Below are 25,047 nucleotides of genomic sequence, written 5' to 3'. Positions count from 1 at the left end.
ATTTATGATTAGGGAAAAAAATTAATTGCTTAAAGATGATTAACTTTGCTTTGCTCAGGGCATATGCTTTATGTGTATGTAAATATTTGTAAAGAAATGCAATTCACTGAAAAAAAAACAATTTGCAGAGTTTCAATTGTTGAATTTAGAATTTGGTCACTGTCCACTGCAAATGGATTTATTTTTCCCCAAATACATATAGGTGGCACTGTTGGTCTATGTATAATACCAGTATGTAGAAGGTGGCTTTCTAGCAGTTTCTCAGACATTTTAAATTTGGGGTATTTGAAAGTGCTGGTGCTGTGCAGTGTGGATTTTTGATGATTCTTGGTATCTGTTGTTAGAGTTGCTGCAGCAAGCTTCCCCTGGTTACTCCCAGGCAGGATGCTAGAGGCACTGCCTGCTTCCAAACCCTGTGATTGCTTCAGTGTCAGTCTGTTTAGATGGGAATTTGGAGAAGAGCACCACCTTACTTTAATCTTTGTAAGGGTTCATTTTTGAAAACTAATTGAACAGGAGGCAATTAAATGAAGTTGACATAGCAAGATAGTGTGTGGGAATCGATAAAACCACTGGTTTTACCTTGCTTAGGTAGGAAAGCAAAAAGCTAGAGGTGCTTTATGGAGAAGGCTCCCAGGGATGACAGAGCATGTCCAGGGAGGAAAAACCTAGGGGAGGGAATGGAGAAGCAGGGACAGGTTGGAGCAGGAGCAAACTGGAAGCAAGGGCGAGGGGAAAAAACAAAATAGCTGTGTGAAGAAAAGGGCTTTGTATTCATCATAACCGGAAAATAGCCAAAACCTGTGGAAGTATTATTTAACAGAAAAGTAGTTCTTTAATATTTGGTCAAACTCAGAACTGATGTTGCTGTCTCTGGGGCAGGATGTGGACTAACTGCTACTTTTTCTTTCTTTTCATTCTTCCTTTCCCCTCAGTGTTCAGGACAAAGATGGAGTGCTGGATCCTGTAGCCATCCCTCGCTTCATTCCAGAAATCACAATTGGAGGCAGTGAATATGATAAAATCTATTATGAGTATCGATCGGTAAGTAATACTGGAAGGGGAGCAGTTGTATGATAGCCAGGCAGGTGTCCCTGCCAAGCTGTAAGTGCATTCATAACTGTCCTGTGCACAGCCAGGTGTCAATCTCGTGCACAGCCAGGTGTCAATCTTGTGCACAGGGATGCATATTTCTAAGAGTAAGTTCTGGATTTCGCCCAGATCCCCACCTTTTTTTGAAGTCTAGCTTCCCCACAAGAGGAATTATGAAGCAAATGGTTTGTTTTGTAAGCCGATTTTCTTTTTTGATCTTTAGATGTGGACTAAAGGATAAGTGGTTTTCATTTGTTTTTGTTTCTCCTGCCCCGATTAGTCTCTGACCTCTGAAATCTAAAATAATCCTTTGAGTCAAACAAGAAAATTGGAAACCCATGGTGACTTCTATAAAGAAGACCGCTTATAAAATGCTGAGGGAGGGGGTGTTTTTTCTAGAGTAGGCTGAGGAGGTATGAATGTTACATTGCTTCTCAAAACTGTTGTTGCTTTAAATAGTGTGTTTCTGTACATGGGCACACATCCAAAGCCTGTTGTGGCCCAGCGCTCTCTTACACCTCATGCAGGCTCCCACACAATGTTTTAATTAGCTGCTTGCCTTTCTGATTCTGGAGACAACGGCTTCCAGTTGACTTAGCCCTTTGCCCTATCGCCTATTGTTATTTAGCTGGCATGGGGTGCTCTTGCACCACATGGTATTTTCCTAAGGCCCAGGTATTGTAAATTCTCATTAGAGAAATTGTGGAACTGATGATACTTAATACTGATTAGACAAACTGAAGTTACAGGCGATGGTATGTTTTAAAGTTGGGTGGAAATCTTCACTGCCATTGTTTTCAAGCAATCACTGAAGACAAAGGAAGGAAGTTCTATATAAATTGTTGTAAACAATTATTTTCATAGTCAAAACACTATCGTTTTTCTGGTCCTGGTAGTATACAGTCTCTTACTGAAATTAAAATGTAAGCTACAGGTTTGTGGACTTGTTTGGAAACTCTGAACTACCAATGTTTTCTTCTGGAATAGTCAGTTCAGAAGTCCCTGTGAATATTCAATGTAATTTGTTCCTCCTCAGCTAACTATGTAGTGGAGAGGCTCCTGGGTCTGCCTCATTTGAGATGTAGTCTTTCCAGCTTGTAAAAGGGGCTAAAGCTAAAGGTTAAAGTAGCAGAAAGCATCTTGGTACTGCTTGAGGTTGTTTAATGGGTTTGAAAACTCCCTGGTCCATCTGACAAATTCCTATCAGAGTTTCGTGCTTCTTGGTATCACATTTTTAAGTCCAGAACTTCAAGCTCAGACTAAGGGGTTTTGGAGTCCTTTACTCCAAGAGATGTCTGTGTGTGTGCAGCACATATTTCAGAAGGATCTGCTGCATGACTTGTCGCCAGCATGCAACATCCATCTGTACTGACAGTGCCTTTCTTCCCAAAGATGATAGGGGTTTTTGGCTGAAATGTCACTTTGCAGTGGAGCTGGGAATTACTGAGGCTGCCTGACACACAGCTAGATGTGACCTCAGTGTTGCATGCTGAGAACCAGTGGTAATACTTCTGAAAGCCTTTTTTCTCCTCTAGCTGTACAACAGCACATTCCTCTTTGTGCTGGCAAGAAACTGAGAATGCCCTGGCTCATCAGATAGCTGGCTTCCAGGAAAAATTGTGACTTCCCTTGCAGATGTAGCGAAGGGATGCTTAGGAGTAGGAATATGAATACCTGGGAAGGAAAGCTGTGCTCTTGGATTGCTCTGCCCGATGCCAGTTAGTTGACAGCAGAAGCTGAGCACTGTCAGTGCAAAAAACCATTGCCAAAATATAATCTCCCTTCTGCAGGCACGCTTTTAGGCCCTGATTCAGGAAAGTACTGTGGAAAGTGATAATGTCCTTTGGAATAAGGAGGAGTTGTACATTTCATGAAACATTCTGTTAAATTCAGGCAATGCTAACTACTCTTTTTCTCTCTTCTGAATGCTTAGACATGTGTAATCCTTCAGGGATGAGGGGGGGCTGTCTGTAGGGATGGTGTGCAATGCAAAAGATGCTGAGTTTTGCTACTTCCCGTAAGCTACTGGAAGGGGAAGCACAAAACCAGCCCCACCTGCTGTTTTATGTTCCAAGAATTATTTGTGTTGAAACTTTGAAGACCTGTGTTGTTTCCCTCAACTTTGTTTAGCAAATGAAGGTGTGAATTTCTTTGTAAGACAAGGCTTATATTCAGAGGTAATACAGCATGAGATCAACCAGTGCAAGCGGAAAAAGCAGATGAACTTCTAGACATACAAATCTTGGCTATGAGGTTGCTGGGTCTAACGAGAGGGAATCATAAGCCCTTGCCTTGCCCATGTCTATGCAGGGATGGTTACAGCTGTGCTACCACTTTTGCATTTGAAGACAGATAAAGATTTTAGGCTCACATGACTTCTAAGTAAAGAGTTAATTATGGTATAATTACAGAACTTTAACTTTTCCTTGTGGGAAATACATGCTTTTAAAGTTAGTGTAATGATGTTTACCACATAAATACAATGATTTGCGTAGGGGATTTTTTCCTCAGCAATCCTATAATTAGTCATAAATCCTTGATCGTACCAATAGGCAGCTAACTCCTGTGCTTTTGAGAGTTGCATGCACACAATTCATGCTGCCTAATAACGGTGGTTTTCAGGGATTCGCAAATTCCAGGCAGAAGGTGGTTTTTGTTCAAAATATTCATTAGTCAGAAGCAACTGAGAAGGAAGAGGAGGAGGAAACACTCTTCAGAGTCCAAGATTTTAGTATGTGTGCCTTTTTGCAAAATAATGAGGTAGCCACATACAGCTCTGAATACTAGAAACTTGCTTTTTTATGTATATCCTCTGAATTTCTTCTGTAAGTGTTCTTTTCACATGTGAGGAGGTGGCTTTCTGCCTCCTTCTATTACCATAAAGTCATCTGGCAGAGTTCAGCCGTTCTGTTCAGGCATTCATAAACTTCTAAAGATGCTTTTCTGGCAAGGGAAAAGTAACCTTTTAGTCAGGTTCTGTAGATCACAGAGATAAGCGTGTTCATTCGTAAGTGAAGCAACATTATTTTAGGAACTGTCAGACTAGTAAAGACTTGACTACTCTTTTTTTTCTTTTTTTTTTTTCTTTCTTAACAACTGCTGTATCTCTCTGCTTTCTTCCAACCATGCACAATCCCCACGGATAATGCTCCAAACTCCATGTGCACCCTGTGAAGCTGGAGCACTTAGGCAGATGTGTTTGCAGAGAAGACGAAAACAAATGGTTCTGTTTAATGGAATCAGTGTACTTAAATAATGTACTTATGTACTTCACACTCCCAAATGCTGTTGGCAAGTCCTGCTGAATCTCCTAGGGGTGGTGAAAAAAGCCTTCTTTTATCTGCATGCTCTTTTCTGTATACATAAAAGTGCAGCTGTCTAAGATTCATATTCAAGTCATCACCTACATCTTTACCTCTGAAAACAAAGCTGGAGAACTTTAAAATAGTCTTTGCCACCTCTCCCTTCACTGCAGATCATAAGAAAATGATCAGCATTTCATTTATATAAACTTTGTGCTTAAAAATACAAAAAACTTAGTGGGCTTGCTTATCACAAGGTGTACCAGAGCCTGGAGTCCAGTGCTTGCTGATCCTGTTCACTCCAGGCGCTAGAGTGGTGAATTCCTTCACTAGAACAGGTGAAAGCAAAATGGTTAAAACCTAGTCTTCTTCCTCATTGCATCAGTCCTAGCAGAAAGCATTTGTGCTAGCCCACTCACCTGAACCCTGGTTCATGCAACCCAGCTCCTCTGTTTGTCCAATGGCTTGCCCCAACATCTTTAAACACAGATCTAAGAAATCATGAAGGAGAAAAGGGCTATTTTTATTAGTGGCTAAAAACTGTGACTTGCATCTCATGCTCTAGGATTTGTTTGGGTTTTTTTTTTCCCATCTTTTCTCTGAGCAGGTAAGATTGTGCAGTGGGAGGAGTATCCTATCCTCTTTCTAGTTTACTGGAATTCAAGCATATGTGCTGGTGTGTATATTAAAGAAAATGACCAAATGCTTGGGCATACAGACTCTTCTTCAGACAAGACAGGCCTAGGCACCTAGAAGTTCCTTTTGTACTAAGGCAAGTCCCATATCAAAATGTTGTATCTTTTGTTAGCCTAATTTATACAATCAGAAAAAAGGAAGTCAGGGATGTGTACCTTACCCTTGAAGCAGACAGTTGTGATGAATTTTTTGAAGAATTTATTCCACGCTATTGAGCTACCTTCAAAGATGCTTCATATCCCAATATGACTTCCAGCTCCAGTGAGTGCATGTGCTTGTGTGTAGGGCTTTCTTAGATCAGTTTTAGTTGTCATCTTTCAGTCTGGAGTGTCCTTTTGCTCTTGCATTGAAACGGTGAGCCACGTGCTTCCCTTCCTTTCTTTACCCTCTTATTGCTTTTCCCCCACCATGCACTGGCTATTTGCTGATCCTGGCATACTTCAACTTCCATCCATCGGCTCCTTTCCTTGATGGTTCTCATTGTCCTCCTTTGAACCATCTAATTGTGCAATGTGCAAAGTTTATCTCACCGCAGAAAGCAATGTGTGCTGTATTCACCATGTGAGGAAAGCAGAGGCTTATTTGGCGGTGGTAATGATTCTGCTTTGTCCGTCCTTGTCCGTGCAGCTCCATATTAAGCAGAGACAAAATGAGCGGCTCAGATTTTTCTGCCTAACGTTTAACTCAAGACAGCAAATAAATATGCCATTGAAAGGTAAGAGAAGGCTCTCATTTTATTTTCCCCATCCTTTTCCCTTTGTGGAAGACTGCTTTTGGAATATGGGGATGCTGACCATGAGGCGAGGCTTGCTAACCTAGCAGGGATTGGGTTTTGGTTTTTTTTGGTTTTGTTTTTATTCCTGGACTAGTCTTAAGCTAGACTGCCAAACTGAACAGGTTGCTGGGGCTAGGTGAATACCGGAGCTGTGGAAGGGCAGTAGCAGCAGCATGTGGCTCGGGTGGGGTGGTTGCCTTTCCACAGCAGCTGCACCAGCTCAGCTGCCTTGTCAAGCTGCATCTTTGTTTAGTGCTCCTCATCCTCCTCCCTTCTGCCCCAGGACCTGGGAGTGTGTGACTGGCAGTCCCCTGCAGTCTTGCATAGCAGCAAGTGGAGAAGAGGCAACAGGTTGGAGGGGAGGAGAGTCCCACGCTTTTTTCCCAGGCGTTTTACTACCCTGTCCTTCATAAGGATGCAACCTTAGGAGAGGAAATCCTCGAGTGTGCAATGTCTGCCATGCCTCCAGTTATTTAGGTAGTTGCAGGGGAATAGCTGTAACACAGCGAGCTTTTGAGTGATGGGAAGGTGAGCCTGCAAACACTAGTCAACTCCCAGCCTTACAACCCAAAAATAAAAGTATTGTCAGAGCATGTGTTTATAATTGAAGATCACAAAAGGGAGAACATTAAGGGAAGACTTTCTCCAGGTTTGATGTGGCTCAAGTTGCATGTGAAGTGCAGCCCTGACACTTCTTGGCAGCTGTGGTTGCAAGGGGCTGAAGGTGACTGCTGGCAAACAGTGGGGCTTAGGATGTCCTTTAGCTTTCCCATCTCCTCTGAGAGTGCAGAGCATTCCTGGCTTACACGCAAATCCCCCATTTAAAATACCCTGAACTACAAAAGAAATACTTGAGCTTTCAGGAAGCCAGAGTCTAGATCAAGAGCAGGGAGCGTTTGTGTCAAAATGATGCATTGAGGTTTAATGTGGTGATACTGCGTGGTGGGGTCCTCAACACCTTGGCCTTTGGCTGCAGATTTTGGGTTATGAGAAAAGCTATGGGCTTCTGAAAAAAAAAATAAAAATCTTTGACCAAGTCTACTTGTATGCACAGAGGACATTACCTATGCATACATAATAAAGTGCAAATGCTGCAATAAGTCTTATCTAAGCCATGAATTGTCTTCCATGGTACTCTTGCCTTTGCAGAATTGGGGAGGTTAGGATATCTTTTTTCACTGTGTTTGTGATTGTTACCACAGTGGCTGTCTTTGATACAATCATCTGTTTTCTCTCTTCTGCTATTTTTTCTTGGCTTGATGAAGTTTTCATTTTCTTAGGATCAAGGTCTCCCTTCCTGATTCTTATTTTAATGGAGATGTTTGACAGCTGTAATGCCCAGCCCTGTCTGCTCTTGAATCCAGGAAGGAATAAAAGCAGACACACAATAAATTAGGAAAGGCTTAATTTAAAGTTTTTCCTTCTGGTTTATGTCTGCAAAAATATTTTTAGTCCTTTCTAAAGTAACAAGGTGTTGCCTGGCTAAATATCAGTAAGACCAGGAGGACCTGAAGAATAACTAAAACCTAGGAATGACAAAGTTGTTCTTGAAGGGTACCCGGAAAGGGGTGGGAATAGGCATGTGATCTCCTTCTCTTCCCACCTTCCCACTCCTCCTCCACTCTCACCAATCTTGTATGTACAGAGAGAGTGTGAGAGCAGCCCCTATTCTGCTTTAGAAATGTGTAGCTTCTCTACCATGCTTCCCTTGAAAAATATCATGGGCAGTTAGCAGGGATATCTATCCCAGATCCAGGGGGGAAGGAACCTGAGAGACCTTGGGACTATCTCAAATCTTGATCTTGGTAGTTGCGTCTGTTTTGTTTTAGATGACAGGCCATGGTGTCCCAGGCACTGGGTACCTATGTAAATCAAAAAGACAGTAAAATCCTACTGGCATTAAAATAATCCATTTAAAACGTGACAGTCTGCTACTGAGCCCTATGAAAGAAAATGATTTTTTTTTTGCGGGAACACATCTTCCCTCTCACAAATCCCTCTCAATCCCATACCGATGTAGGAATGTCATCCCTCGGGTAGACCTCCATTAAATAAAAAATAAATAAAATAAAAACCCAAGGAAAATAGCTCAGAAGAAAGATCTTTTTTGTTAGTGATTAAGCAAAGTGGAGAAAAGTTGCAGGTGAACTGTTCCCACTCCACTCTTTTGCATCTCCTAGGAAACTTTAAAAAAAAACAAACAAAACCCTCAGAGGACAATTTCATTGTGGTATCATATACTGAAAATCATGCTGTAGATCAGGAAGAGGTTTTGGCAAATCTGTAAGAAGGATACCTGGATTTATTTCTTGCTCTCCCTGCTTTGCTCCAGCTTCTTAGGGGTAACATCTCCATGAGTCTTAAACCATGAAATAGTGTCAGTTTGAGGTGTTTAACTGTGCTGGTGAGGTAGTACAGTTTTGCTCGGGATGGCATTAGTATGTTGTTTTCCTTGTTTCCCAATAGCATTTTTTTGCTGAGAAGTGCTTTGTGGCTTTTTAGTGTAGAATCTGCCATTCCTAAGACCTGCTGCTACCTTGAGTTACATAACATAAGGAAAGCTATTGGAAAAAGCTTTTTGCATTTTACCTGTCCAGTTAGAAAAGCAAGCCTACAGTTAGTATAACACTTTATCCAGCTTGGATATAGTTACTTGGCTTTCTCCTGCAGTAGGTTTGCACTCTGTAGTGGATAACTGGCATTTCTAACGTATTTGCTGAGAAAAAACAAATTGGATATTATTCTCCCACTACAGAGAATAGTCACTAGGGCAAGTAGGCACTGCGGAGAAAAGCTGCAACAAAATATTTAGTTGTACTCTGTTGCTTATTTCTTCTTGGCTGTCCTGCAAAACCAAGTCTAGAGATATACATTAGATTGTTCATGGTGTTTCTAGTTCAAGTTGCGTGTCACATTTATTTCTACAAATCAGCTTCCTGCTTAAGCTCACTTTACGTTGTTTGAAATAAAATACTTCAGCTTTGAAGAAATACGCTGTCCTCCTTATGGACACTTCTCTTTCCAAAAGATTTCTACTGTCTTGTCTATCTTTTGGTGAATGAATGAAGGGCAGGATAACATTCATTGAACATTTTCAGCAAATTGGAATTGTTTTAACCTCAGCTTTTTGAGTACTCTTGTTACTTAGGCTATAATGAATGCTAACAGCATTAAGAATTTTGTTTGTGTAAAGAATGGCAGGAGTCAAGCTGTAAACAAACATCTATGTCAGTCCTTCGGAGACCAAACCATATACACCTTGAATGTGCGTTTGGGGCATATTACACCCCCCTCCCCTTTGTTATCTGTTGCTCTGGAACTTAGGAACCAAACCCTTCCAGAATACAACCAATATATGAAGCTACATGTTCCTAGAGTCTCTCAGATTTTAGCTGTGTGCCAGCAATAAACTTCTGGAAGTCAAGATTTCTACTGGAAAAAGCAGTAGTCTTTGCTAACAGCAGTGATGGAAGGTGCTATTATCATGCTTGTTATAAACAGCCACTAAATGGAAAGGTTTGGATATTGATGAATGAGCCTGTGCTTGCAGAGTAATGACTCTGTTTTTAAGTGCTCTTTGATCAGTGCTGCTCAAAACATGCTATTTATAGATCTGTTTTAGCTGTGAAGCCCAGCCATTAGTACAAAGCAGCACAGGAATAGAAGGAAAAAATGGTAATTCTTTCTGCTCCTGAAATGTTGGAAAACAAGACAGACTCTAAACTGATGGATGTAGACCTTTTTAGATTGTTAAAACTCTCCAGAGCTCTACCTGTACATGTCTGGTTTGAAATTATTCTGAGGAGCTATGAAATGTGGCTGCAGCATATAGCAAACAGCTGGCTGAAGCTGTTTGTTGCTACTCTGCAGCCTATACCACTTTATAGGGCTTTTCATCGTGTTTATAGTTTTGACAGACACTTTGTGGCAGAGTTCTGAATTTAATTGATGAGATGATCTTGTTTTCATCTCTTTACTATTGCTCTTTTAAAGTTGAGCAGTTTCATTCTTTTGAGCTGGCTCTACCTTTGGGTACAGCTCACTTCATTAGTTTCATGCTCTGTGTGGTGGATTTTATCGCATACTTCTTGAGATAATCCTTGCTGCCAACTTTAAGTTCTGTGCAGTGTAATGCAGCAGACCAAGACTTGATTCCCCATCTCATCCATTTCCATGGAGTGGAAAAATCTGTTACTTGGCTGTGACCTTGCAGGAGCTCAGGCTTACTCCCTGCTGCAGGGTTGCTTGTGAGCTGTTGGGTTTGTCCAGTGGGATCTCTGTTCCCGTTTGCTTGTTCAGTGCTTCTTTAGTTGTAAGCTTTTGAGGGCAGAGACTTAATTCTTGTGTTGCAGAGTGTGTGTGTAGACGCCTGCTGTGATAATGACACAGCTTTTCTTACTTTTCCTGGGAAAGATGGTTCAGCTTTGGTGCAATTGTCAACTGCTTTCTCTGCCACTTGGTGCTGGACAAACATGTTGGTGGTTCCATAGGTCTCTTTGGGCTGATGTCAGGGAAGGACCTAAGAGAGTTCAGGATTTATTTGACCCTGCATACTGCTTCTTTTACTTGCCTGTGGAAATGTGTTGTTAATAATTAATCATCCGTGATAGGATGCACTACTGTTATTTTTAACGTGGCCATTAAGTCACACCTTTTCTTTGGTCTTACTCAAGTCTGATTTGAAGATAACGTGTGGAGTGTTCCTGTGAATGTGCCAGCCACATGCAAATGATGTGGCCTTGCTGATTTTCATTATAATTCTGACTGGGAAACTTACTCATAATGCACAAGTCTTGTGGAAAATGCAACTCTCTTCCAAGTGGTTGCCTGGTTTCCCATTGAGAGTCTCTAAATTTTGTGTCAGCAGTATCCTTCAGCAAGGAGTCCTTCAAGCCACTGGCTTTGTTTGGCACCTGTATCTTGAAAGTGACGGTTGTATATTCAGTCCCGCTCTGTGTTCTCGCAGCTACTGGCAAGTTATGCAGAGCTTTGCCCTATCTCCCTTCCATCATCTCTTTTCTAGGCTGGACGGTTTACCTTTTCTGGCTGCAATACCAGTACCCTCAGGGCTGGCTGCTTGTTCCCATCCCTGCCCTTGTGCTGGCTAAGCAGCTGTGGGCAGAACAGGCTGGGAACTTCAGCTGGGTGCAGTTTGGAGCACCAACTTAACCATTTGTTGTCACCAAAAGAAGCACATCCTACCACTTGCCCCACATCCCCAGATCTTCCCTGGTGCTCCCACCACTCTTCTTTGCAGTGGTCTGGTATGTGTTTGGCTGACTGAGCTTGCAGAATCACCGAAAACTAACCCAGCCAGAAGGAGTGAATAGCTTCTTGCTGGGTGAGGGGCTTGATTGAGCTTGTGGAATGATCCAGCAAAGTTGCAGAGCTGGCTTGGACTGTGCAGCAGAGAGATGAGAGGATGGGTACTGTAGGAGCTCTTCTTGTTGGCATCATGCTATTCAGTCTGTTCAGCCACTCTGTGCAATGTTGCTGCAACACTTTTCATTTGGCCATTTTAATCCAGGCTCCTTGTGACACAGAGCAAAAGCTTGTTCTGGCAGGAGGTGGGCATGCGAGGAGCTAGAGGGGAGGCAGAAGACCGCAAGAACAGGAATGAGTCCTGTTCCAGTACTTTTCCAAATGCTCAATAAGCGCTAAAAGATCACTAGCTTCCTTCCCTCTGGGATAGACCTACCTCGTTCCTATTTGTGCAGCTTTATTACAACAGACACAGCTGTAAAAAGTGAGCTTTGAAGAGCCCCTTCTCAGAAAGTCATCTATGTTACTTGTACCTGGTGCAGATAGCGTGCAGAACATAAATTCACATCGTTCTGCTTGCTAGGTAGTATGGGATTTGTTTACTGTGCCTTCCTCTTTTTCCATTTTTTTGGGGCTATTTTGAAAGCTTGGCTGTAACATATCCCAAAACTCGACTGCTTTTGCCAAGGCCCACTGTGAACGATGGAGTATGGATGAATACTTATTATAAAATTTGCTTTGATGTATTGCATGTCTTTAAACAAAGACACATGGGGAATTTGTTTTGGACAATGAATTTGAATTCTGTTGGGATTGATATTGTATCTTTTAAAGAGGGCAGAGTTACCCAGAAATGAAACTGTAAACTCCTGTATTTTCCCAGAGAGCTCCTGTTGCTTTAATAATCTAGTTATCTGGGAATCTCTTGAAGTATCAAAGGGCCAATTATGTGCTGCCTGGAGAGGACCAGGGAGAGCTGTTTTTTTGCTAGAATTAATAGATACAGGCTGGTCACAGCAGGTCTGATGTCCTCCATAGCTCACCACTGTAAATTTCCAGGGCAGAGATAGTAATCATTTATTTCCATCTCACATCTCCTCTTTGCTCAGCAGGAGTAACTCTTAACAGGACTGCATGGTTTCTTCTGATATTTAGACAAGACATTAAAGACAACTTTAAATGAAAAAAACCTTAGAAAAACCAATCACAAATGGCTTGTAATGGTTTGTGACAAGGCAGGGCAGGGAATGTCTCACGAAGGAGGTAGAAATCTTCTGTTAGCTTGATGTTTTAGGGAAAGAAGTGTCTTATTTCCTGACCTTCAAATAAAAAAAACCCAACACCCTCCCCTTCCTCAAAACGACAGGCTTCATCCTGGATTAAATAGCTGGTTTTGTGGCCTGAGTATAGATTTCATCAAGACTGGGTCTTGCTTCTCTCTGCAGGGGCAGCTCTCCCAAACAGGATACTCTTAGATATTTTTTTTTTAAAGGAAAAATCATCAGGACAAATGTCACAGGACACAGGGTCCTGTGTGAAACCAGTGTTTGTGTGGAGATGAGCAGATGACCTGTGCTTAATTACTTGTAAAGGCTGCCAGTGGATAGCTTATTTTTAAAGGAAGAATTTTAGTATAGCATCTTTGCTTGCTTCAATCTTTCTCACAAAACACATTTGCTTTTTCATGGTGGTTTGCTTCTTGATTCTAGTGTTATATCTCAAAGATGAATGCTGTGTTCTGTCTCTTTTTCACTCCTGGAGATAGGAAGAGAGGTTCTGAAGATAGACTCTGCTTTTGAAGCTAGGACCTAACCATCTCTGGCATTTGAGGTCATGATCAGTACTATCTGAAGGGGACTGCTTTAACACCTGAGACTCAGAGGTTGAAATGTATCTACATCTGTTTCTTCCATAGGATCACTCAGTTCAGATTAACTGCCAAAGTAGCTACTTTATGCACTGATCCTGTCGCTGGCAGGTTTTGTTCCTGTGGCTTAGTTATCTAGCGGGTATGGAGCCTGGTTTATGTTTATTCAGGCTGAAACTGCACTAAAAATTTGTGTTGCTTTTGCAAAGCAAGTTGTTAGGAGATGATTTTGATGACAGTGTTGTTGGCACACTTGTGTTGAGTCTTCTGTCACATAAGCGTGCTTTTGCTGACCTGATGCAGCCTGCTTGGCCTGGAAGAGCACTTTCCTCGCCTGCAGAGAGAGCACATACGCTATGTAAGAGGAGTTTGCTATTTTAACTGTTCTGGCAGGCTTTCTCTTGTAGTCCTGTGTGCTGTGTCTGTAATCCCTTAAAATGGCTGCTACTTAAACAGCTTCTTTTCCCAAATCTTTACAGCTGAAGGTAGAACAGCTTGGCTGCTGAATTTTTTGTGTCTGTAATGCTGCCTGAGTGCTTTTGTGATGTGGCTGCACACGGCAGTGGGCTGAGAGGGCCAGGCTTGGCTTTCCACCCCGACGCACGATCTGCACTGCTGTGCATGTCCTCTTCCTCTGGAACCCTTGTGGAAGGCTTTAGTCACGGGGCGCCTGTTTGGCTGGCTAGACGGACTACCAGGAAGGGGGTTGTGTGCTTCAGTGTCTCGTGTACTTTCACAGACTTAGAGGTAACAGATCGTTGTCTCCAGGACTAGACGTAACTCCTTGAACTCCCAAATGCCAAGACTGTTTAGGCTACTGCTCTTCACCTCCATTTGCTCTTATCTCCATGATAATTTGCTTTCCCTCACTGGTGAGGGTGCAAACCCTCCAGCTTTCCTAGTACATCTGATGTCCCCCTCCCAGTGCTCCAGTCTATCCAGCCTTTCCCTCTGCGATGCATTTCTTGGTTTGCTAGGTTCAAACTGCTCCTTCGTGATCCTCTTGCGGCCTGTACAACCAGGCCAAGCTCTTGAGATGCTGTCAGAAGGAAAGGCTTCCTGCTGCGGTCCCCAGCCCTCTGCTGTCTCATGTACCCTGAGGTGCAACGAACTGGCCGGAGGGGTGACTTCGTGCGGCAGCACTGTGGTTCCTTGAGCTCTGGTTTGGGAACCACGGGTACAGCAAGGTCGGTCAGGCTAACCTGTGTGTCCGAGCTGCCTAGGCGGAGGCTGCTCCCAGTTGCGTTAAGGGTCTGTGTGGAAGAGTTGCAGTCTGAAAGATCAGTGATGTTCAGAGGCAGCAAGTGAAGGCTGTTGCTTAGGTCCCAGGGTACAGTGAAATTTGGGTAGGGGGGTTCAAGAAACTTTGTTTTTTCCAGTGAGTAGTGGCTTCTGGCTTTGCTTATGAAGACAGGCAGATATTGCTTTTGCTTTAATGAAGTTAAGTTCAGCTCTTGAAGGCTAAATATGCAATTTCATTTGAATGGTTTAATTTAATGTAGTAATTAACTCAGTATTTCATGCATGAAATATTTCATGTATTTAATAATGTGTGCCTATTTTGGCATGAGATTCTACTGACTGATTCAATTCCTCTACTACATGCTACAGTTAGAGGGGTCACCTCTTATTAAAACTGGGAACAAGGGTGTGTAGGGGAGAAGAGTTGGATGAATCCAGGGGGAATATGCTGTTGTGCTGTTGAGATTATTGGCCTACTTTTTATCTATATTATGGCATAGTGTTTTTTGAGGGTCCCCCCCCTTCAACTGCACAGCTCAATTTTTTCAGAGGGACTGATTTTTCTATAAGTTTTCATCATTATGTTGTAAACATGTATTTAATGTTGCATTTCTGCAGATACAATGAGGTACTTCATAAAGAATCTAAAGATTTCCATAAAGGGTGAAGAGAGAAATGTTTCTGACTGAACTTTCTGCTTTCTCTAGCTTCCTGGTCGCAATTTTAGGCAAGGCTACAACGCTGAAGTTGGTGACAAGTGGATCTGGCTGAAATGAAATCTGCTCCCTTTGGAGCCCTACCTGCGATGGACCACAGAACTTGAGTGAAGAAGAAGCCGAGTTCAGTGTGCCTGTTCCACATCAATTGTGTAGTGCGAAGAAAACGCTGGTTAAATCATCTTCCAGCTATAGCAGAAGAGAATAGACTCCTAGAAGGGAAATCACTTTGTTGTGGTTTGTTCTTCCCTGGTGAATTCAGGGTGCTTTGTCTTTGGATGTCAAGTAGTCAATATGTGATAGCAAAGTGATCTGGTATTACAGGGGCAGACTTAAGATCAATGCTGAACTTTTTCTTCATCAAGACTGTGGCATATTATCATACAGGATTATTGTTGTTTTGCTGAATCAAGAGAAATTAAACCTGTATCCTCCTGGCTCTCTCCAGGTTAATTTCTTGCTCTGTCATGCATGGTGTTTTATTAGTTTCATTAGAAGAGTGCACATGCTAAAAAACCACGCTTGCATCAAGTTCTGAAAGCCTCTGGATATCAGCATCAAAGCAGGCAAGCATAAAAAAGTTCATTGAGAGAAGGAAGTAAGTGTTGATCTCAATTTAAACAGCAAAATAATCTGTGCTTAAATGTATAAAAAAAATTTCAAAATAATTGCCAGCAGTTGTACTCACAGCTTCTTCCTTTGAATGGGTGCTATAGATCAAAATGTTTGTTGGGTGTAAAAGACAAACGTAATTATTATTTTTGCAAGTCCCTGAAAGTCCAAGTTGGAGTTCTTTTTCAAGAAATTATTCATTTGGTGTTAGTTAGTCACAGAAATGAGGCACCTTGGCATTGGTTCAAGCAATGCTGTCCAGATTTAGTCTGCAGTAATTCTGCATTTCCAGCAAGGGGCTAACTACTTCAATCACTGAGTAAAAGTGCTGCCAGGCATTCCAGTATTCAGGGCAATGCCTTTGAATTAAGCAGCCAAGTCTTGCCCATGCCCCTTCCCATATCAAAACTAGTATGAAAAGACTCCTTTAACAAGAGCCTTGGGGCCTGGTTAGATACTGAAATAAATGAGCAGTGGGATAGAAATGTGGTTCTTCTCACTGATCTCTTAGCTCTTTGTTTCCATGTTTTATGGCTTTAGAGTTTCATCGCTGGTTGCAAAAGCACTGACTCTGCTTTGGTGCCACTGTGCCACCCTGCACTAATGCAGCTGATGGCTTCACAATGACAAGCAAGTGCTGGGGTGCAGGGCCAGCACCGTGCCTTGGACTTGTGTGAAAATGCAGCAGAACTGGTGTAGTCAGTCCTGTGAGGCTGTGCATTTTTTTGAACTGTTGCAAGGTCCTTGTGTGTTTTCACCTTCTGGAGGCTGGTTATCGGGACACTGGACCTACATATGTTGCAACTCAGCCATGTCATCCCTTGTCCCGTGACTCTCCTGGGAGGGTGTATCTTAGTGCTCTCATGCCTGAGGACTTGCCAGCCTGAGCCACTTGTCTTTTCCTATGCAATGAGATCCTGAGCTATTAGTGTTTGTTTTTCTTTACCTGTCCAAAGTGCCATCTTGCAGCAGTCAGTAATGTGTGTGGAGATTAAAAGAACATCTGCTGTGGCTTTAGGTTCCCTTTGGGAGTAGTCAAGACCTGTTTTTACAGGTGTCCTCCATGTCAGTATTGCTATGTTCTTCAGGTGCTGTAATTCACTTGGCAATGTGCATGCAACCTGATGTCAGATCTCCTAGAAAGGCATTTTGTGCTGTGTGTAGTGCTGGTGAAGCTGTTGTGTTCAACTTTGCCGTAGTGGGGCACAGTGGGGTGCAGAGCATTTCTAAGAGCCTTCCCTGCCTCCTCCAGCAGCACACTGAGAGCTGAGCTGAGCTGCTTTGGATGTAAAGGAGTTTAATTCCAGTCAGGAAGAGCAGTGTTGGCTTGTATGGCAAGCAGTGTGGTATGACAAAATGCATGTTGAGCATACTTTTTTATCCTGGTTTTAACTCTGCTTTAAAAGTAAAACTGTTTATAAACTAAATCTGTGAAGGAAATAACTTTCTTTCCCCTTGCTGTAGGAAGGAGCGTTAGCTGTGTTTTTCTCTTCCCTCCTTCCCACTCTAACACCTCAAAAAAACATCTCTTAGCAAACCAGCTGTAAAGTTTTTGGCTTTTGAAGACTGTACTGTGCCAGTTGGATGAATCTATCTCCAGTTCTTCATTAGATTGGAAAAGATAAACTGGCTCAAGTCCTCTCCATGCTTCTGTGTAGGTGTGCATGTCATAGCATCTGCAGTCTGTCCTCTTATCCTGAGTTCCCATTGCCTATGTTGATGCATGGGGAAGTTTGCCTCTTGCCTGTTGTGTCCCGTGCTTGATTCTGCTTGCTTTACAAAGGCAGATTCCCTGGAAATGGTGGTGTTTCACTTCCAGGCATTGGCCACATTTTATGGGCAGAACCATCGGCTTTCCTGATGGCTGCAGTTGGTCAATCCAGTAGTCCAGTGACTAACTCCCCCTTGGGTTCACTTTTCAGTTGCACGGGAGGGGTGAAAGGAAAGAGGAGGTGGGTGGGAATGGGTCCTGTTACCAAAACGAAGGCTTGACATGCTGCAGCCTCAGATGAGGTTGTGAAGATTGCTTCTCAGCCTCAGGAACCTGTGATTTCATGCCAACACCTGTCCTACTCTAAAAACTCTGCTTACCGCATTTCAGATTTGGTCTTTTAACCATCCCCCTCTGGTCTTTGCTGTGGTTGACTGGTGCATGCTTGTGCTTTCCCAGTATGTCCATTAATAGCTTCCTTGTCAGCTGGGGGACAGCTGAAACTGTCCCGGGTGTGACAAGGTCAGCCTCTCTGCTGATGATACCTGCAGGTGTCTAAGCCTCCTCGTGCTTTGCACTTCAGCTTGAGGTATTGACTCCTCACGTGCTCCTACCCACCTTGTGCTCTTCAGCAGTGACATTTGGCCCAGAGCTACAATTAAGAGATCCAGTGAGTTTCTTCTTCCCCTTCCTACTTCAAGGTGTAACTTTCATGTTGTAATAGCAGTGAGGTTTGGATATTAACCATCCTGCTTCAGTTCTGTGAAAAGAAAGAGTCTCTGCTGCTGCAGTGGAAGAGAGGATGCTGTGCCCCCACCATGGGCAAAGATTGAAATGAATCTTTTCTGTGGAAGAGCTTGCTGAGCAAGTGTAATTTAGGTGCACAACAAATTCCAGCTGGCTTTGAATGCTGTTTACAAAAGACTGGGCAAAATGAATCATTTGTGCAAAAGTTAATGGAAGCAACCAGACCAGAGGGGAGGTGGAATGGCACACTGTAACCTGACAGGCTGCTCTCCAGAAATGTGCCTGCTCAGGTCTAGTGTAAGCTGAGCGTTTATGGAGAACCACAAAAGCCATCTGCATTCAAGGAGGTCTTGGTGGAAAAGGAGGTCCAAGGGTCGATGAAAAAGATTGACTCTTCCGTAGGTTCCTGGCCTTCCATTGACTTGCGTGTGATCTTGGGCAAGCTTCTCAGAGGTGCATGGCCCTGGGAGTTCCCATCCATGTTGGTCAAAACTAAGCTCATCTGCAGTGTTGCTTCCCATGACCCCACTTAGCTTGTATGCAAAAGGAGTGTTTTCTAAAACACCGGTTGAAAGATGGGATAGGCATTCAAAATTGTGTTCTCTGATGCTTTCCTTGGGGCTGAAGGGAAGTAGGGTCTAGGTTTCCCTGACAGAAAGGTGCAGCTCTGTGGTCCCAGCTTGTCTTTCTGCTGCACTGGTGAGGAGGTGCCATGTCTCAGTCTTGCTGCAGTGATGAGCAAAGCCTTGGCCACCCAGGAGACTGCTTTGATCCAGTTTTGGTGTCGTGGGTTGGAGATAATCTATCACGCTAGAGAAAGGAGCTCATGCTAGAGAGCTTTCCTGAGAAAGGGAAATTATTTCCCCTTGCAGTCACTCAGTAAGAAGCACTTAATTTGCTCTGACCCTTTTAACCCTGGTAAGACGGCAGCATTCTTTACATAGCTGCCGCTCAGATAGCGTCATCGTGTGAGCATCGTGGGCAGCAGGGTGGCATGAAACTTGCAGGTTCTTCTCCAGTTCCCAGCTTTGAGTCTTTATTAGCCAAATACATATTCACAGTGAGATCAAAACAAGCATGTTGCCTGCTGGTACTGTGTAATTCCTCTGCAGGTGCTGGAGCCCAGCCTAGCTGCTTCTATCTGATGGGATCACTCCTGACTATTTGATTCCTGCCAGTGTTCTCCACAAAAGTACAGGTACAAATGATACCTAAATTTTACATGCCTGAGAAAACTTCATCTCAATTAGCTTAGTAGGTACTGAGCGTCTTCACAGATAGCTGGGCATTGAAATCCATGGCAGCTGCTGTGGTTCCCTCTGGGAGGGGCAGACACCACACCTCATTCTTCCACCTGCTCGTGGATCAGCAGTTCACAGAGCATGGCCTGGAGACACAATCCCAGACAGTGGTGCTGCTTGGGGGATAAAGGCTGCATTTGCCGGTTGGCGTGCGGGCTGCTGCACCTACAGGATAGTGTTCCCAGCCCTCAGCTGTGTCTTCGCACAGAGGTGTAAGGTGGAGAAACGTGAGTGTGCGGCCAAGGAAGGATAGCTGGTAGGTCTGGATGGGTGTGGGGTCACAAGCATGCCAAATGGGAGCGTGCTTCACCCAGCTGTGGTCTAAAAGTTGTGGCAGAGCAAGGATTTTGGTTTCTCTGGGTTCCTTATCTTGCTGCTGCAGGCATCCTTTCAGTGCTCGTGGGGCTCTGGCAGAAAGTGGGGAACCAGCTCTTGGGGTGGACGGGGTTGTGCTGCATTATGGTGCCAGAACAGCACAGTAATGCTACTCTGCATTTCAAGATATGGGATGTAAGCATGATGTATTGAGCCACTGATGTACAGGTTTGTTCTTTTCTGGTTCCCCTTCTTGCTTACAAGAAGGCTGGTCCAAACAGATTGCTGCTTTGTGTGGAAGCTTATTTCCTTTTTGGGAATCAAATTCTTACATATAAAGTTCACAGTAGAGTTTCTGTTGTGTAAAGGGAGTTGATGCGTGAAAAAAAATTGAACAAAATGGTGCTAAGATAAGGTAGGCATCACCCGACCAGCCCTGGTATGGCCCAAGTTGGCCCCCAGGCTGTGCCCATTTGCTGGTGCCTGCCATCATCTCTTGTTGTTTTGGGAGACAAGGTTGATTTTTATTATCCTGTAAGAGGTGAGGGTGTTCAGAAACTGGTGGGACCCACCGCTGGGCAAGGTGGGATTTGCCATTGTGACAAGAGACCCCATTTGCTGCTTTTGAGTTCTGGTTTCTGCTTACAGGGGAGACTCAAGCATCTGAAGGAGGAAGAAAGGAAGAACTTGACAAAATCCTTTGCTGCTTTTATCTTTGGATCCGGGTAAAACTCAGGTTCCTGTTGTCCTCGGGCCAAGACAGGAGTGTGGAGTCTGTCCTGGCTTTGTCTTCCTAAAAGCCCTGACTGCTGCAGGAGCCATTTCCTACTCCCAGAATAAAGTCCTGGTTGCAACACTTAAAGCCACAGCTATTCAGCTGGTCTGTTTTCCTTTGAGGATTAATGTTGATACCTAGACGTGGTTTTGATCTGTTCTGAAGGAGCTGCCTGCTGTTGAGGTCATTGCTGGGAACTGGCAGGGAGAGAGATCTCTAACAGGTTGTCAGTGGTTATGGCATCTTTTGGGGGGTTGGCTGAGGTGGCCTGACTTACCCAGGGAGGACAGGGTGGAAGCAAGGTGTGGGGTTAGTGCAGTGTTAGCTGAGTTTTGGACTTCTGGCCCGTGTTGTGTGTGTTAGGACCACGGCCAAAACTGTGGCGCAGCTTTAATCTTTGTTCCAGCCTTGATTGACTCTGCCTACTCCCTCTTGTGCAGTGCTCCCTGGGAGGTGAGGTAGATGAGCCAGGCTTGTCCTGCCAGCTGAAACGGTCCTGGAAGTCAGGCTGGTGTGGGCAGGAGCTGTATCTTTAATGAGAATGGGAAACTAAAGACACCACAGCATAAGGGGTCTCGCAAATCCCTGCTGACTTCTCTTTAGGGGTGCTTTTTCTGAGTACGAGTGAGAAAGAGGTACTGCAGATTGACAGAGTAGAAATGGGGTGAGGGACTAAACTGGAGCGAGGTATAAGAGCTGATGCTCTAGCTGCTGCTTCCTGATCACAGTCTGGGTTGTACTAGGTTGTATTGGTGATACAGACCAACCACCAGTCTCCAGGCAGGACTAGGAAGATGAGCAGACCCTTCTGGCAGGGCATTTGGCTCAAGCATCGCTTTCAGGTGACTGTCCAGTATATTAATTCAAGAGACAGGATCCTTGCTGCTTGCAACAGTTCCCCATCAAGGACCATGCAGGTTCATTGCTGTGTTGGGACAGATCTGTGCCGTGTTGCTCTCCAGGTGGTGGTGGAGAGCAGCAGCGTGGAAGACTGTTCAGTTTTGTGGGTATGGCTTCCTTACCTGTGCTGGCATGTCTGACAGCTCTCTGATGACCTGCACATACCACTTTGCATCTTTGAGAAGAGTAGCTCCCAAATTCTGTCTGTGGCTTCAGACCCTGTTGCCAGCCCTGTGGAGAGCCCCGAGTTTTTCCTGTGCAAAGCAAGGCCAGGCTGGTGAGTCCTGGGGCTGCTCCCACATAACCTTCTGGTTCCCTTTGGGCCAGTGAGATCGGGTGAAGCCCTGCCATTTCCAGCACAGGTCTCTAGTGGGAGGCAAAGGGGGAAGGCAGTGCTCTGCACACAGGGATGCAGACACCGCACCCCCAGGCTCCCTGTCATGAGACATTCATGCAGTAAGGCTGTTGAAGGCGAGTGGCGTGGGTTCTTCCTGGGAAATGTTTTGGTGGCTCTTTGCTTTGAGACACGGCTGGCTTGCTGCATCTCTGAGTGAGATGCTTAGCAGGAGGGCTGCTTCCCAGCCTCCTGCAGGACTGGTTTTCTTGGTCATGGGGAGACAGAGGCAGATGAAGTGAGTTGCCTGGAGCCACACAGCAAATCTGGGATTGCAGCAGACACAGTGCATCAGTCTCTGCCTAACTTGTCCCGTGCTTTTCTGGCACAACCGCCCCCTGCTTTCTCCTAGCCATGCCAATTGCCACCCCATGGACTCAACATCTCTTGCTGAAGTCCCTGTGGGTCTGGTTTTCCCCTTGGTGTCTGTCTCCATGCAGCATTTTGGCAAGGAGGCATGTTTAACTGGACAACATATCCGCTTCCTCGAAGAGCTTAATATAAAACATGCTCCACTGGCAGGAGCTTTTATGAGCTGTGGAGGCAGTGAAGGGAAAATGACTTTGATAACCAATAAACCTTTTGCCTGTGTGCTCAGATCTGGGTTGTGATACTGCTGTGTCACAAGCGGTTGCCTTACGCTGGTGTTCCCTGGCACAGCTGTGAGTACACAAACCCACTCACATCCTCCCCATCCTCTTTGATTTGTGCGCCCTGCACTGTTTTACATTACAGTGCTGGGGACGTCCTGACCAGATCTCTGCCCGTGCAGGGGGGCTGGGTAAGCATCTCCATCACTTACAGAGCCTCTAGTATACTGGTCTTGCTGGTTTCCAGTAGGATGCACAGGGCTTTCCCAGCACATCCCATTAGGTGGCAATGCAGCCTGTTCCTCTGTGCAGCACCGGAGGATGATGTGGCAGGCAGCATGGGGCTTCAGCCTGCCTGGGGAGAGTTGAGCTTCAGACCGGGGTTGCAGACTGCTGTGGGGTAGACTGGGACAGCCAAGGCTTTGAGCACGTAGGAAGGACACTTAACTCAGTGCTTTTAACTCTGCTTCGGCTGCCAACACCAAGAACAACCCTGGGATTTCCCATCCTCCTGGCTCTGAGGTGCCCTGTATCACTTGGTGGCTTGATCCTTGTGGTGATCCTTGAGCCAGCTCTGTCCCTTATGCGGCATAGGCCGCATAACCTATGCAGGTTATCTTTGCAAGTGCTTTGGCCTCTGTGTCCACAAGCCTGGTGTTCCCTGTTGCCTTATTGCATGTCCTGTCCAAGCAGGGCAAGAGGAGAAAGCGCTCAAGTGGCATCAGGGCAAGAGAGGCACAGAGCCATCTTCTCTGGGGTGACCAGTGAGCGGAGCTACTCTTGTTCATCTGGCTGCCAGCCCATATGCACTTGCCTGCCTTACAGACCCTGTCCCAGCTTGAGCTTCAGACAGGATAAGGCTTCTGCTCTCCATCCTTCTCAGCAGACTTTCCCGGGCATGCAGAGGATGGAGGGAGACACCTGCAATGCCCTTGGCCAGGGCGCTCAAGCTCTTGCTCAAGAAAGGGTGAGTAAAAAGCTCATCTGGCCAAGTGCTGACAGGCATGCCGGACTGTGGCCAGGGGACTTCCCGGGATGACTGCTGGGCCAGACACCAGCACGGACCAGGTAGGGCATCACCTGTGTAAGTGCCCTGTGCATTGGTGGCAAGGAGATGCCTGAATTTCAAACAGGAGTTGAGATCAAAGCAGCGGGGCTAGAGGCTGCATGGGTTCCCCCCAGAGAAAGCACGAGGGACTGGAAGACCCGACGTGGGTTGGGGATGCACTGAACACCCCAGCCACCATCCAGCTGAAAGGCTGTGCGTGATGGGTCCCCCCACGTGCAGCCCCATGCTCCGTCACCCCTTCTCCTGTGCTCCAGTGGGTCACACATCCCATCACTTGCCTTGCCCTGGTTTAACTAGGATGTTACCTAGAGATCGGAAAGCACTTGGGTCTGGATCTCAAGCAGAGCAGCATTTCACAGCAGCCCAGCCGAGGCGAGTTAAGTAATATTAAAGTGTGATATTTCATTGCTGTGTAATTAACTTCACCTGCTTTTGAGCTGAAACAAATTACCCTCAAAGACTGTTTTTGTACCGGAGAGAACTTTGAACTGCGTTACGAGCCCTTTTGTTGTCTGGGAGGGGAGCAGCCCAGCCGGAGCAGGGAGGCTGCTCCTGTCTGTGGTTGCAGCTCTGTGTGTGGTTTTAGATGTGATAGTGTGGCCCAAACCAGCCCCATTCCCAATGATGGCAGCGGGTGTGCCAGCCTCCAGTGTAAACAAAGACAGAGGTTGTTAGCTATGACTGTAATTAACCCCTAAAAGGGAGAGCCTGAGGCATGGGAAACTACCGCAGCATCCCAGGGGAGCCTTCGGCTCCACCCTGGGTGTCTTTTCGATGTATCCCGATGCGCCCCCAAGATGTTGGGCTTGTGGGTGGGAAGAACTTGCTCCTCGGTCTGCTGCAGCCGAAGAAGCATGTGCCCCATGCCGCGTGTCACCCCTGGGCCCCTGCAACTGCTGTGTGCTGCTGTCCCCAGGTCTTCCCAAGTCACTGTGCGCAAGTTAATCCAGGGCCGTGAAACCTTGCCCAGCTTGTTGGGAGAGAAAATTCAGCTAGGCTGCCTTATCTTGCAGTCCTGCATGTTGGAAGGGGGCTGGCTGGTTCAGCAAAGACCTGGTGATCTGATCGTGTGCGGGAGCCACTGATGCCCTCTTGAGACAGGGATAACGAATGGCTCAAAATACAGCTCTGCATTTCCCAGCAGGACCCCTCCTGTTGCAGCTCCCTTGCAGAATACACTTAGCACTTGTTTGCATTGCTTCGCATTTGCATCTTTCATCTCTTGCCAGCGGAGACCAAGGGGATGGTACAGCCTGGTGTCCTGCACAGCCCAGGCCAGGGGAATGTGGCACGGACTCGCAGCTGAGCCGCTGCTGGATTTCCAGGCAGAGGGTCTGCCTGGGCTGATGGGCCTGAGTCCTGCGTGGAGGAGCCCTCCCTGTCCTGGAAAAGCTACTCTGGAAGAGCAGGAGGACTCCAGCAGCTTGTCTGGGATGCCTCAACTAGGGGTGGCTTAATTGTCTTTGATAAATTCATGAGATCATAAAAACAAATGAAGATGGGAGGCGCTCATGCTAAGCCCTTGTTGCCGATGGGATGCAAGGCAGACACACTTGGAACTGGCCTGAGCGGATTAAGCTCAGAATCCAGAGGAACTGCAGAGGCAGGAGGGCCCCTGCCTTGGCCAGAAAAAACAGGCCCTCAAAAGATGTCGAGAGCAAGCCTCCCAGCTCTGCAGTGT

At 45.3% G+C, this 25,047-nt stretch overlaps 1 protein-coding gene across 1 annotated transcript in view; it reads left to right on the top strand.

Annotated features, from left to right (window-relative positions):
* Window positions 1-15,405, top strand: part of NDUFA10 (NADH:ubiquinone oxidoreductase subunit A10) — a 43,304-nt gene extending 27,899 nt beyond the window's left edge. The window contains exons 9-10 of the mRNA XM_069782195.1: window positions 936-1,044; window positions 14,944-15,405. Coding sequence (XP_069638296.1) covers window positions 936-1,044; window positions 14,944-15,012 — 178 coding nt within the window. The 3' untranslated portion in view covers window positions 15,013-15,405. The remainder of the gene's footprint in view (window positions 1-935; window positions 1,045-14,943) is intronic.
* The last annotated feature ends 9,642 nt before the right edge of the window (window positions 15,406-25,047 follow it).

The sequence above is a fragment of the Haliaeetus albicilla genome, chromosome 4, assembly GCF_947461875.1.
Source record: "Haliaeetus albicilla chromosome 4, bHalAlb1.1, whole genome shotgun sequence".
Taxonomy (NCBI): Eukaryota; Metazoa; Chordata; class Aves; order Accipitriformes; family Accipitridae; genus Haliaeetus; species Haliaeetus albicilla.
Note: the sequence above shows the minus strand (reverse complement) of the source record. Positions and strands in the feature narration are given on the sequence as shown.